At 51.6% G+C, this 11,743-nt stretch overlaps 1 protein-coding gene across 6 annotated transcripts; it reads left to right on the plus strand.

Annotated features, from left to right (window-relative positions):
- Nucleotides 1–542: 542 nt before the first annotated feature.
- Nucleotides 543–10,785, plus strand: LOC310710508 (fibulin-7-like). 6 transcript variants are annotated; one of them, XM_083511373.1, is made up of 9 exons: nucleotides 543–691; nucleotides 2,584–2,725; nucleotides 3,696–3,852; nucleotides 5,223–5,393; nucleotides 5,986–6,111; nucleotides 6,343–6,465; nucleotides 7,885–8,022; nucleotides 8,160–8,298; nucleotides 9,785–10,785. In XM_083511373.1, the coding sequence occupies exons 2-9, from the start codon at nucleotides 2,660–2,662 to the stop codon at nucleotides 10,143–10,145; spliced, it is 1,281 nt and encodes a 426-aa protein (XP_083367499.1). In that variant the 5' UTR covers nucleotides 543–691; nucleotides 2,584–2,659; the 3' UTR covers nucleotides 10,146–10,785. The 6 variants fall into 6 exon arrangements, with proteins under 6 accessions (XP_083367499.1, XP_083367503.1, XP_083367502.1 ...); XM_083511377.1 differs by having other exon boundaries at nucleotides 576–614; nucleotides 2,589–2,725; XM_083511376.1 differs by having other exon boundaries at nucleotides 598–713.
- The last annotated feature ends 958 nt before the right edge of the window (nucleotides 10,786–11,743 follow it).

An 11,743-nucleotide genomic window follows, 5' to 3' on the forward strand; every position in this document is an offset into this window, starting at 1 on the left:
CGTGTTTTTACATGAGTAGAATGTGTGCTTTTATTTAAAATGTATCTCTGGGTTATTTGCGGGGCATAGGAATTCGTTCGTTTTTATTTTATTTTTCAAAATATAGTCTGGCCCCCTGGTCTGAGGGACAGTGGACAGGCCCCCTGCTGGAAAAGTTTGCTGACCCCTGACCTAGATGCTCTGGGAAAGAAAGGAGCGCGCCAGCTGAGGTCACCCACTCAATCCATTTCCCATAGGTGCCAACTCCCTGGGTGCCCGAGCACCACAAAATTCCCCAAGAATTTCGGTGCCAGGACCATGCACGCTGCATGGCACCCACGGCCCCGAGCACCCACAGTCGCGGGGCCAAGTTGGCACTCCTGCCGCTTTCTCCCGCCGAGGGGGAAGGGGAGGCGGCCGCGGGCATCTTCTGGGCACGCGGCTGACCCGCCCGGGCTCCCCTCGCCAGCCCTCTGCCGCCGCCGCCCAATCCGGGCCGCGCGGGGCCTCCGGCGTGCCCGTTGAGCTGGTGCCAACGAGGCCAACCTCTCGCCCCGCCTCGGCCAGGGCGGGCAAGAGCGACCCGCTCCCAGTCTGCAAGGCTGCCGAGGGGCTTGCTCTCCTGCGCGCACCCGGTGAGGCTCCATCTGCTGCTGCTGCTGCTGCTGCTGCTGCTCCGACGGCCGCGCCTTCCAGGGAAGCCGCCCCGCAGGTCGGCGCAACTTTTCCTCGAGGTGCCTTTAGGGAGAGAGACTCGTGGGGAGGCAGGCTTGGAAGGGGAGGGGAGGGGGGTCTCGGTTCCTGGGGAGGGTCTGCCTGGTCTCACGCGCTGCAAGCAAAGGCGGCAGCGGCCTCCCCGCTTCCCCCCCGAAGCGGGCTGGCTCGGCTGCTGCTTTTCGCGGGACTCCGGGCGCCCAGAGGGTCTGGCGAGGGGCGCGCGTCTGTGCCAGCAAAGCGGCTCGGCGCGAAACTCCCAGACTCCCTGAAGTGGGGGTGGGGAGAAGCGCCTTCCTCCCTGCCCTTCAGCTTGGAGAAAGGCTGGGGCGCAGTGGCGGGACATCTGCTTTGCACGCAGAACGTCTCGGGTCCAGCGGCATCGTCTCCAGGGAAGGCTAGGGATACCGCTGCCGGTCAGTGTAGGCAATGCTGAGCTGCTAGGTGGACCAGTTGCCTCACTTGGTAGAAGGCATGGGCGTCCCGGATGCGCTTTTGCGTTAGGATTGTAGCCAAGGGGTGGAGCAGAAGGTCCCGGGTTCTATCCGTGGGCTGGGAATGTCCTCTGTCTGAAGAGCTGCTGCCGGTCAGTGTTGGCAATACTGAGTTAGGCAGACCGTTGGTCTGCCTCAGTGCAAAGCGGTTTCCTAGCCAGGCTCTTGTGCACGTTGCAGGCTTGAAGAGAGATTCAGGAGTTGTTCTGTCCCCTCAAGGAAGTCTGGAAACTGTAACCCTGAAGGGGTTAAATCGCAAGGATTCTAGCAGAGCAGCCTTCCCCAACCGGGTGCCCTCCAGAGGTGTCGACTGACATGGCCCTATGATGCTGGGGCTGAAGGGAGTTACAGTCTGAAACGTCTGCAGGGCACCAGGATGGCTAAGCCTGTGGACAAAGCACCTTCTCACCACCCACTTCCTCAGGGTGCTGGTGGGGCCGAGTCAATGGCTTTCCGCTCTAGGGTTGCTACCTTTATGGATGTTTGATCTTCCTTGTTTCGTTCAAAGTGTTTTCTTCAGCGAGAAGGGGGACAAGAAAAGGGCTCCCAGCACAGCTTATGTAAGATCAAGGCAAACCAAACAAAAGAGCCCCTGTCCTTCGGCTTACCGTCTCAGAGACACAAGAAACAAAATGGATTGGGGGTGGGGGGTCGGGGAGCAAACCAAAGCACCCATTCTTAAAGCTAGAGAATTCAGATAAGGACCAGCTGAGATGGGAACAGTTCAACCAGAAGAGGAGACAAAAGAGTTGGTCTCCGATGGAGTATCCTGCTTCCTGCCTCTCCCTCTGCTGAAGCCGGATGGAACGGCTCCTGCGGGGAGACAGATGAAGGAAAGAGCCAAGAACATACACGCCTTGCATTTAAAGCACCTTTGACGGACTACAGTTCCCAGGTTTCTCCAGGGAAAGCCGTGTCTTTTAAATGTCTGTTGCCCTGCATCCCTTCTCTCCCTTGGCTTTCTCACCTGATGGGGTGCTGACAACCCACGCTACGCCACTGAGTCAAGGAAAGTCTCTCAGCAGAGCTGACAAAGTAGCTGTGCTTTCCTCTTCTCCCTTCGCTCTGCAGCCTGATGGAATGACTGCTGTTGGTGATAGTTTTTAGATAGCAGCAGGTGACTGTGCTTTTTTTTCTGTGCTAATTAAGGTACAGGAGCAGGTCAGGCTCTTAAATCTTGGTCAGTTGGCAATCTCTGTTTGCACTGCTGCCAGAATGTCTTTGTGGAGTGGAACAGGGTGGCTCACAGTTTGGGAACAGGAATATTGAGGTTTGTGGTGCTCTGAGAATACCTCTCACCTCCTTCCTTGGAAAGACACCTGGAAGGCCTGCCTTATGCGGGTGGAACACGAGCTGCCCTCTCACAGACTCCCCTTCCTTCTTTTTGCTGACCAAGGATAGCTGAGGAAGCTTTTCAGAGAATCCACTGTCCTTTTCCTAACTGCTGAACCTGCTCCAACGCTGGAAAGAAGATGCTGCCCCAGATAATGGCTGTGGTGGCCCTGGGTATCCTACAGTTGCCTCATAGCAACTCCCAGGTATGATAAATGATGCTGAATCCTGAACCTGGGAGGGCTGGTGGTGTGGAACCAGTAGGAGGCAGGCAATGTTGCCTGTAGGTTTGGGTGCAGAGCCCAGATGTGCTTGGTCCATAGGAGTGGACCCTGATAGATGAAAGAGTGGAGTTCAAAGCTAAAGCTCTTGTCAAGCCAAGCAACCACTTGTTGTGATGACAAAATGGGAAAGAGAAGTATGTAGGCTACCTTAAGCTTCTTGGAGGAGAGGTGGGATATAAATATAATGGATGGATGGATGGATGGATGGATGGATGGATGGATGGATGGATGAAATCCCTCCCTGATTTCCCAGCCTGGTGCCCACCAGATGTTTGGGGCTCTAATTCCCATCACCCCCATCCAGCATGGCTTAAGGTTGTAAGCAGAACATTTTCTCAACACCCTCAACTTAGACAGGCTGGTGTATGAAACTTCAGCAATGGGCAGTGTGGGGACTTAGAACAGGAATGTCATAGAAATGTTTTTTCTGGGCCAGATTGCATGCCTTGGATGCAGAAGCCTGATCTTGCCTATAGTGTGGATTGTGGGCCTGGGGGCACCATCTAGACCTGTGGTGGCCAAAATTGACCCTCCAGCTGTTTTTGGACTACAACTCCCATCATTCCTAGCTAACAGGACCAGTGGTCAGGGATGATGGGAATTGTAGTCCCAAAACAGCTGGAGGGGCAAGTTTGGCCACCACTGATCTAAACATTCTGTACTCACCTCCAAAAGGATATTGTGGAGGTGAAAAGGGTTCAGAAAAGGGCAGCCAAAATGGACAAGGGATGGAGCCTCTGCAGCGGTGGGGGGTGGGTGTTTGTGGGTGTGCAAGCAGTATCAGTTACAATTTGCCACGAGCCTTTGTTGGTGATACCTGTGGGCTGTTCCTCCCACTTCCCTGCCAAAGCTGCTTTGTTCCTCCTCTCCCCCCCCCCCGCACCTCCTGCAGGGCTGCCTAAGTGACCAGCAAGTTTCCAGTGCCATCCGGCAGATGCAGAAGCTGCTGTCTTCGCATGAGGCTGCCCAGCTGCAGAGCCTGCGCAACTTCAAGAAGCAGCTGGCCGTTTTGCAAGGCAGTCTCCACCAGCAGGCAGCCAAGCACAATGGTAAAAGGAGAGAGAAGCGCAGACTGCAGAAGCAGAAAGGTGTCTGTGTGTGTACATGATGTGTGCAGGACCCAGGGCAACCCTGAGGCTGTTTTGTTTTGTAAATGTCTAGGGGGTGGCTTTTCACTGCATCCGATCACCTCTTTAAAAATGGGGACTGGAAAGGGGGAATTGTTTCCAGTGGGAGCTCTACTCATAGTAGACCCATTGAATTTAATAGACATGATTAATTTGGGTTCATTATTTTCAGTGGGTGCACTGTAAGTAGAATCAAGTTGATGCTTTGTTGTGTTTTTATGAATGAATTTTATTATTATGGTCACACAGACCAGTCACTTACAATATCAGGAAAATCATAAAACACAACAGGAATTGGATTGAATTGCAATTGGGTATAACAGAGACAATTCAGATATAGTGGCAGTATAAAAAAGGATTTTTTATATGTTATAAGAGGCCCAGAGTGGCTGGGGAAACCCAGCAGGATGGGCAGGATATAAATTTCAAAATTATGATTATTATTAAGTTGCATACAACTCAGGGTTTTTAAAAACTCATCTATTGCTATTATTTTTATATTTATTTATATCCCATCCTGGACCAGACTGGGACTCAGCTTACACAAAGTAAAGCAACCCAGATAAAAAGCTAAAAACATATAAAGATAATGTTGTAATGCTACACCCAGTGCTGATGCCAGACTATTTTGCACCCTAGGCAAAGCTAATCACTTGCACACAACACACCCACCCCATGCCAATTTCAGTTTTCAAAAACAGATGTCTTGTAGAAAAAATTGAAAAGCACAATTTATCTGCTGTCAGTTTATGCTGAATTTATTTTTAATTGAAAGAATAAGTAATGCAACCATCTTTGATTATCTTTTTCCAATACTAAAGTTGGAATTTATTGTGAATTGTGATGTTAAGTCTCTTAAAAGTTTCAATTTCAGGCACATCAAAATCTCACTTTTCACTTTATGTGTGACCTCCAGTCAACTGTGGTCTATTTCATATCTACATGAAAAACAATTCTAATGTATGACTTACTTCAGAAACAATAAAACTCTTCACAATATAAAGTAAAAGCAAAATAGTATCAGAAATGTATAAGATATAATAAAAACAGATCTGTATAAAACTGTGCCCTTCAAAGGTCAGTACTGAGCTCCTCTGAGGTCTGTGCCCTGGGCAGCTGCCTAGTTTGCCTATGAGAGCCCCAGCCTTGGCTATAACTCTATTTCATTTAAGTGACATTTTGCTACTTAATGTATACAAGAAAGCAACAACCATAGGCTAGGGTAGGAAAAGAGCCTGGGGAAAGGAGCCATGGGGAGACTCACTCTCCCATCTTTTCTGATCCCCCAACAGAGAGCTGCACCCCCCTGCCATCACCCTTGAACGGCCGGAGGCTGGGAAAGAGGACGTCCGTGGGTCACGAGGTACATTTTGTCTGTGATGCTGGTTTCCTCCTGGTGGGTGCTGAGACACGGGTGTGCCAGGAGAACCACAAGTGGAGTGGACAGCAGCCTGTCTGCAAAGGTGAGTGTGTCTGGCTGGTAGAAGGAATAGCTTGAGGTTGCCAGGTATCATAAAAATGGGGTGGGGCACCTCCTAACAGCCCCCACTCCTGCTGATAGACCTACGGGTTGATCTCTGGCTAATTTTCCCAATTGGGCCTGCAATTTTTTTGTAACCATAACATGGCTTTCCAACTGAAGGAACCAACAAGGAATTGGCGTTTACATGGAAAGACTGTGAGCTCTGCTCCATTCTTGTACAGTGCTACCTCGGGTTACAGAGGCTTCAGGTTACAGAGGCTTCAGGTTACAGACTCTGCTAACCCAGAAATAGTACCTTGGGTTAAGAACTTTGCTTCAGGATGAGAACAGAAATCGTGCTCCAGTGGCGCGCAGCAGGAGGCCCCATTAGCTAAAGTGGTGCTTCAGGTTAAGAACAGTTTCAGGTTAAAAACGGACCTCCAGAACGAATTAAGTACTTAACCCGAGGTACCACTGTACTGAAAACCAATTCTGATGAGCATCATGGGCTCAGAGGTTCTCCATTTCCCCTCCGCTGGTCCAAAATGACGGCTGTTTGAGTGTAATTCAGTTTCCCCCTTCCCTCAACTCAGGCATCAACGAGTGCGCCAGCAACCCCTGTGCCAATGGCGGGACCTGTGTGGATGGCATCCACCGCTATAGCTGCTTGTGCCCCAGTGGTTGGTCAGGCAGCACCTGCCAAGCCCCACTGTACTCCTGTAAGTAGCAGGGGGCTGCGGTACCCCTGTCCTCATGACGGAAAATACCCTGGGGAGTGGGAAAAGGAGAGGTGGGTGCCTGGAGATATTTCCACTTCAGCTTGGTTAGGCTGAGCACGTGGGGTTCATAAGAGGCCTGTGCTGTGTGACTCAGCTGGGGGTCTCCGTCCCCTGCTCCTTTACTCTATTGGGCATTGGTGCAAAGAACTGACAGCTGCCTCTCAACCACAGATTGGGCGACGCTCAGCAACTCGTCCTTTAGCCGACAGCCCCGTTGCGCTGAGAATTACCTGGGCTCACGCCAGTGCAGTTGCGACCCTGGCTTCCAGATGCAGGCAGGAGGCCTCTGCCAAGGTAAGGGGGAAGAGGGCTTGGCAGGTCAACAGAGATGGTGTCTTCTGCTTCCCAGAAACAGAGGGATTTCCTCCCCTTGCCATCTTCCCACACACAAGGCAGGGATCTTTGGACTTTCTTCCTTCGGGAAATCTTTTGTACATATATCTGTCCTGGGCTGAATGCCACATAGCACTGGGGACAAACCCACCTGTTGCCTGCATGCCTGGCTCCTTGTGGTCTTCCTGGAGACTATCTCAGGGAACATAGGAAGCCTTATACCGAGTTAAACCCTTGGTCCATCTAGCTCAGTGACTAGCCGCTGCTCTCCAAGATTTCAGGCAAGGAGTCTGTCCAACGCTGCCTGGAGACGCTGCTGGAAATTGAACCTGGGAAGCCAGATGCTCTGCCAGTGAGCTATAGGCTGGTCTAGATCAGGGTGCTGCTCTAAATGGATCTCAGTTTGAACTAGAGCATCTCTTCCCCAGCCTGATGGCCTCCAGATGTTTGGTGGGCTGGGTTGATGGGAACTGAAGTCCAAAGCTTCTGGAGGGCAGCAGCTTGGGGGGGAAGGCAGAACAAGATGGAGCCCCTCAGTCTGATCCAGTGGGGGCTCCTTTTTTACCTTTTGCATTTCCACCTTGGGAGTTTTCTGCCTGGATTGCACCATCCTCATGATTCAGGCACTAGCCCAATTACTCTACACTACCAAAATGCCCATTGTTATGACCAGCAGGCAGTACTTTGGGCAAGGGCAGCTGTGACCAAGTTATTTTGTAGCTTTTTAGTGCCTGAACACTTTCCCTTACTATATCTATAGAGCATAGGCCAAAGACTTGGCTTTAAAATGGGGTGGAGGGGGCTGTCATCAGACCCTTATTAGCCTCCCCTGATGGGAAGCAAATAATGTTAGTGGCAGGAGAGCAGAAAAGGAGGGGGCTAATAGCCTCCAAGCCTTGCTGATAGGCTTCCTGAAAGCATTTAGCTGGCCACTGTGGATGCAGGATGCTGGCCTAGCAGGCCTTTGGTCTGATCCAGCTTCAGGGCTCTGCTTAGGTTCCAAGCACTGTATCAGATTCCCAGGAAGCAAAGGTCACAAGATCATGCCTCAGTTTAGCTCTGCTCCAATAGAGTGTCTTTTCTCCAGTTCAGTGGACCTCAGTGGACACCCCCATTGCAGCTTGTGCTGATGTGCAGAGGGGCAATTTGTGCTCATGGGGTCTGATCCTTGAAGCAAACAACTCCAGGTGCCTGTCCATGGGCTGCTGCTCAGCCAAACTGCCCCCCCCCCAAGTCATCATTGGTTGTAGCCCTTCCTTGCTTGGTGAGTTTGTCTTTGCCTGGGCATTGATCTCCAGAAGTGCTGAGCAGAGGCTGGAAGACCCTTTTTGCTCTGCCCTTGGAGGGTCACTCAGCAGACTTCTTGCTGCCCCCCTCCAGATATCGATGAGTGCAAGCTCTTCCAGACCAGCCGCCACACCCGCATCTGCCTCCACAAATGTGTGAACCTGCCCGGAGCCTATCGGTGTACTTGTCCCCATGGCTACCAGCTCCAGGGTGACACCAATTCATGCAACGGTGAGTGCCTTTGCGGGGGGTGGGGTGAGAGAGAATAACTGGGGGTCAGCCGGGAGAGGAACCGCCCTGAGCTGTGTGTTCTAGGAGGCTGAAGGAGGGCATGGCGTCAAACAAACTCTCCCTGTTGTGTTTGCAAGATGTGGACGAGTGCGCAGAGAACCAGCACAACTGCAGCCAGGGACAGACCTGCATCAACGTCTTTGGGGGCTTCCGCTGTGTGCGGCCCGAATGCCCCAAGGCCCAACTCAATATCAGCTACGTCAAGACTTCAGCCATGTAAGTACAAGCTCTAGAGTTCACTCAGGATGGAAGCAGCAGCCTTTGCCAGCAACTGCTCCACTCCCTGGGCAGAAGCACCTCATAGCCTCCCAGAGCCTTCACCCCATTGCCCCCTAGAGCTTCCCTTCGCTCTTCTCCCCCTTGAGCCAGAACAGAGATGGTGGCCATCCCACTTTTCATCCCGTATGGATTGAGATGCTGTGGGAATCGACTGACCAGGGACTGTTTTCAGCTGATGTGAACACATTGTTGTATCGCACATAGTTAAACTGTGGAACTCACTCCCACAGCGATGGCCACCAACCTAGACATCTTTAAGAGAGGGTTAGACAAATTAATGGGGGAAAAAGTCTATCAGCCAGGGTGGCTATAAAGCTTCTGAATACCAGTTGCTGGAAGCCCTGGTGTGGGGTGGAGGAGCGTTTTTGTGCTGGGGCCCCTGTGGTTGGCCCCTGAGAGCAGGGGCCATTGGGCTGGTCCAGCAGGCTTGCCTTATGCTCTTATACAGGCTCCCAAGAATCTCCCAACGCTTTCTTCCCTTCTTTCTCTCTCTCTCTCTCTCCTGGCCAAACAAAAACCAAGAGTCTGGAATAGCTCAGTCGGCAGAGCATGAGACGCTTAATTGCAGAGTCGTGGGGTTGAGCCCCATGCTGGTCAAAGGATTCTTGAATTGCCCAGGGTTGGACTAGATGACCCTCGTGGTCCCTTCCAACTCTATAGTTCTACGAGCCCCTGCACAGCATTGAGCCTTATGGAGGAGGGAGGGACTTGTACTGGCACCGCTGGAAGTTCCTTCCTCCCCAGCAAGCCTCATTGCCACATTTGAAAGGCTGAGGAATATATTCCAGAGGCACAGTGTAGCAGATGGGGGCAGGAGTCTAAAGACGCCCCCTCCTTTTTTCTATTTACAGAACCACTTATTAAGCCAATCAGAGGCTCCACAAAGCCAGCAGGACTTGGCTATTTCTATCTCACTGGGTGCAAGCCCCCCAATTTGTTATTTAGACTGGCATCCATTAAAGATAGGATTGTAGAGTTGGGAGCACCTAGGGGCCATCTAGTCCAACCCCCTGCAATGCAGGGAACACAGCTGAAGAATCCCTGACAGATGGCCATCCAACCTCTGCTTATAAACCTCCTATGAAAGAGAGTCCACCATTTCCCACAGTAGTCCATTCCACTGTCAACAGCTCTTGCATCAAAGATATCCCTAATGTTTGGTCCACTCATCCCAGTAGCTCAGTGGGTCAGGCCATGACTTTGCACGCAGAAAGTCCCAGGTTTAGTCCTCAGCATCTCCTGTAGCAAAGCAGGTCAGGATGGGCTGCCACCAGGCTCAGGACACAGTACCAGGCTAGATGAATCAAAGGTCTGGCTGTTTCTGGGTATAGGGAATGTTGGGGGCCCCATCCAGGCCTGCTTTGATGGGGCAAAATGTCTCCAACTGGCCCTGCCTGAGTGCCTCTTCTATGTCCTCTCCTAGGCAGTGCGAGCGCAGCCCTTGTCCCATGGAGAACAACGCCTGTCGGAGGGCGGCCAACTCCATCTCTTTCCATTACTTGCCTCTCCCGTCCAACCGCACTGTGCCCAGGGTCCTCTTCAAGATGTCCACCAGCCGCTTTGTGGGAGACAGCCTGCGCTTCAGCATCTTAGGGGGCAACAGCCAGGGGAAGCTGGTTGTGCAGCGCTTGGACCAGCACACAGGGGAACTGGTGCTCACCCGGCCAGCCGTGGGGCCGACGACACTGGAGGTGGAGCTGGAGATGAGCGAGTTTGCCCGGAAGACCCTCCTGGGGAAACACATCTTCAAGATCACAGTCTTCGTTTCCCAGTACGAATTCTGAGCCGCATCCTCACCAGCCCCATAGAAGAGCATCAGCAGCTGTGGAGGATGCAAGTCTGGCCTCCTCTGAAATGCACTAGTCTGCTGCAAAAGGGGCCGAAAAGCCACCCTGCTGGATGTATCCACCCCTCTGTGCCCCTTGGAGAAAGACTCCATGCTGGACTGGTCCCCTCTCCCATCTTTGTCACTATATGGGCAGTGCCCCCATCTTGGGGGGACAGAGCAAGGAAGGCACAACACAGTTCCCAGATACAGCTGGCAGAAGCTGGGCATCTGTGCTTGAAAGTGCAGCCCCATTTTCCAGTCCCAACTGGGCAAAGGGATCAAACCCACCAGTATTAACAGGGGTGCCCCGTGGCCGCAGCAAGAACGTCTCTCCACCATTGCAGGAGCCAGTTACGGAAAAAATAGAGGGGGGTTCCTCCAGTTTTACCAAAAAGAGTCGCAGAAGAGGCTCTGTCCCCAGAAATCAAAAGGCAAATAACCAAAGTCTGAAGAATGCCACCAGCACAGAAGCATCCTTTGCAATGCTAGGGGAGAACTGTAGGCAAGAGATGCCTGGACTTGAGAGACGGACCTGGGTGCTTTGCAAGATGTAGTTCTTAGCCTGTGCCTTCCAGCATTACAAAGCATTTCTAGTTGTTTGTGGTTGGTTGTTTCTCTCTCTCTTTCTTACATGTTTTAAAACACAAGTACAAGTCAGACTGAGCCCAGAAGAGTTGGGAGGTGGACAGTGACCAAGCAAAAACATTCAAGGAGGGTATACCAAGGAGGACCAATGGGGGGGGGGGCGTTTCCAAGGGGCAGATAAAAAGGCATGGTCCCATGTTGGGAGTTACCTGTTGATGGAAGCTTTTGGAGTTTGTTCTTTTTGTTTGTCTGACTAGCAATAGTCACCTGGTTTTAAAGAAATCAGGTTGGAAATCTAAAAATTACACAAAAGCAAAGGTCAGCATTAACTGCAGGACAGTTGGGGGAAGGGGCAGGATGCCTAGAGCCCCTGCCACCCAATTTCTAAACAAAGACCAAATCCCACTCTTCTCCAGTCCCTGTAGGGGAAAGAATAATAGAATAATAGAATCATAGAGTTGGAGAGTTGGAAAGAATCATAGACTCATAGAGTTCGAATCATAGAGACCACAAGGGCCATCGAGTCCAACCCCCTGCCAAGCAGAAAACACCATCAGAGCACTCCTGACATATGGCTGTCAAGCCTCTGCTTAAAGACCTCCAAAGTAGGAGACTCCACCACACTCCTTGGCAGCAAATTGCACTGTCGAACAGCTCTTACTGTCAGGAAGTTCTTCCTAATGTTTAGGTGGAATCTTCTTCCTTGTAGTTTGGATCCATTGCTCCGTGTCCGCTTCTCTGGAGCAGCAGAAAACAACCTTTCTCCCTCCTCTATGTGACATCCTTTTATATATTTGAACATGGCTATCATATCACCCCTTAACCTCTTCTCCAGGCTAAACATGCCCAGTTCCCGTAGCCGTTCCTCATAAGGCATCATTTCCAGGCCTTTGACCATTTTGGTTGCCCTCCTCTGGACACGTTCCAGTTTGTCAGTGTCCTTCTTGAACTGTGGTGCCCAGAACTGGA

This window comes from Podarcis liolepis (assembly GCF_965112155.1).
Source record: "Podarcis liolepis genome assembly, chromosome: 7".
Taxonomy (NCBI): domain Eukaryota; kingdom Metazoa; phylum Chordata; class Lepidosauria; order Squamata; family Lacertidae; genus Podarcis; species Podarcis liolepis.

Coding starts and splice junctions, on each gene's coding strand:
- LOC310710508 (XM_083511373.1), top strand. CDS start 2,660: ATGCTGCCCCAGATAATGGCTGTGGTGGCCCTGGGTATCCTACAGTTG. Junction 2,726..3,695: donor TGCCTCATAGCAACTCCCAG/GTATGATAAATG, acceptor CACCTCCTGCAG/GGCTGCCTAAGTGACCAGCA. Junction 6,466..7,884: donor GGCAGGAGGCCTCTGCCAAG/GTAAGGGGGAAG, acceptor GCCCCCCTCCAG/ATATCGATGAGTGCAAGCTC.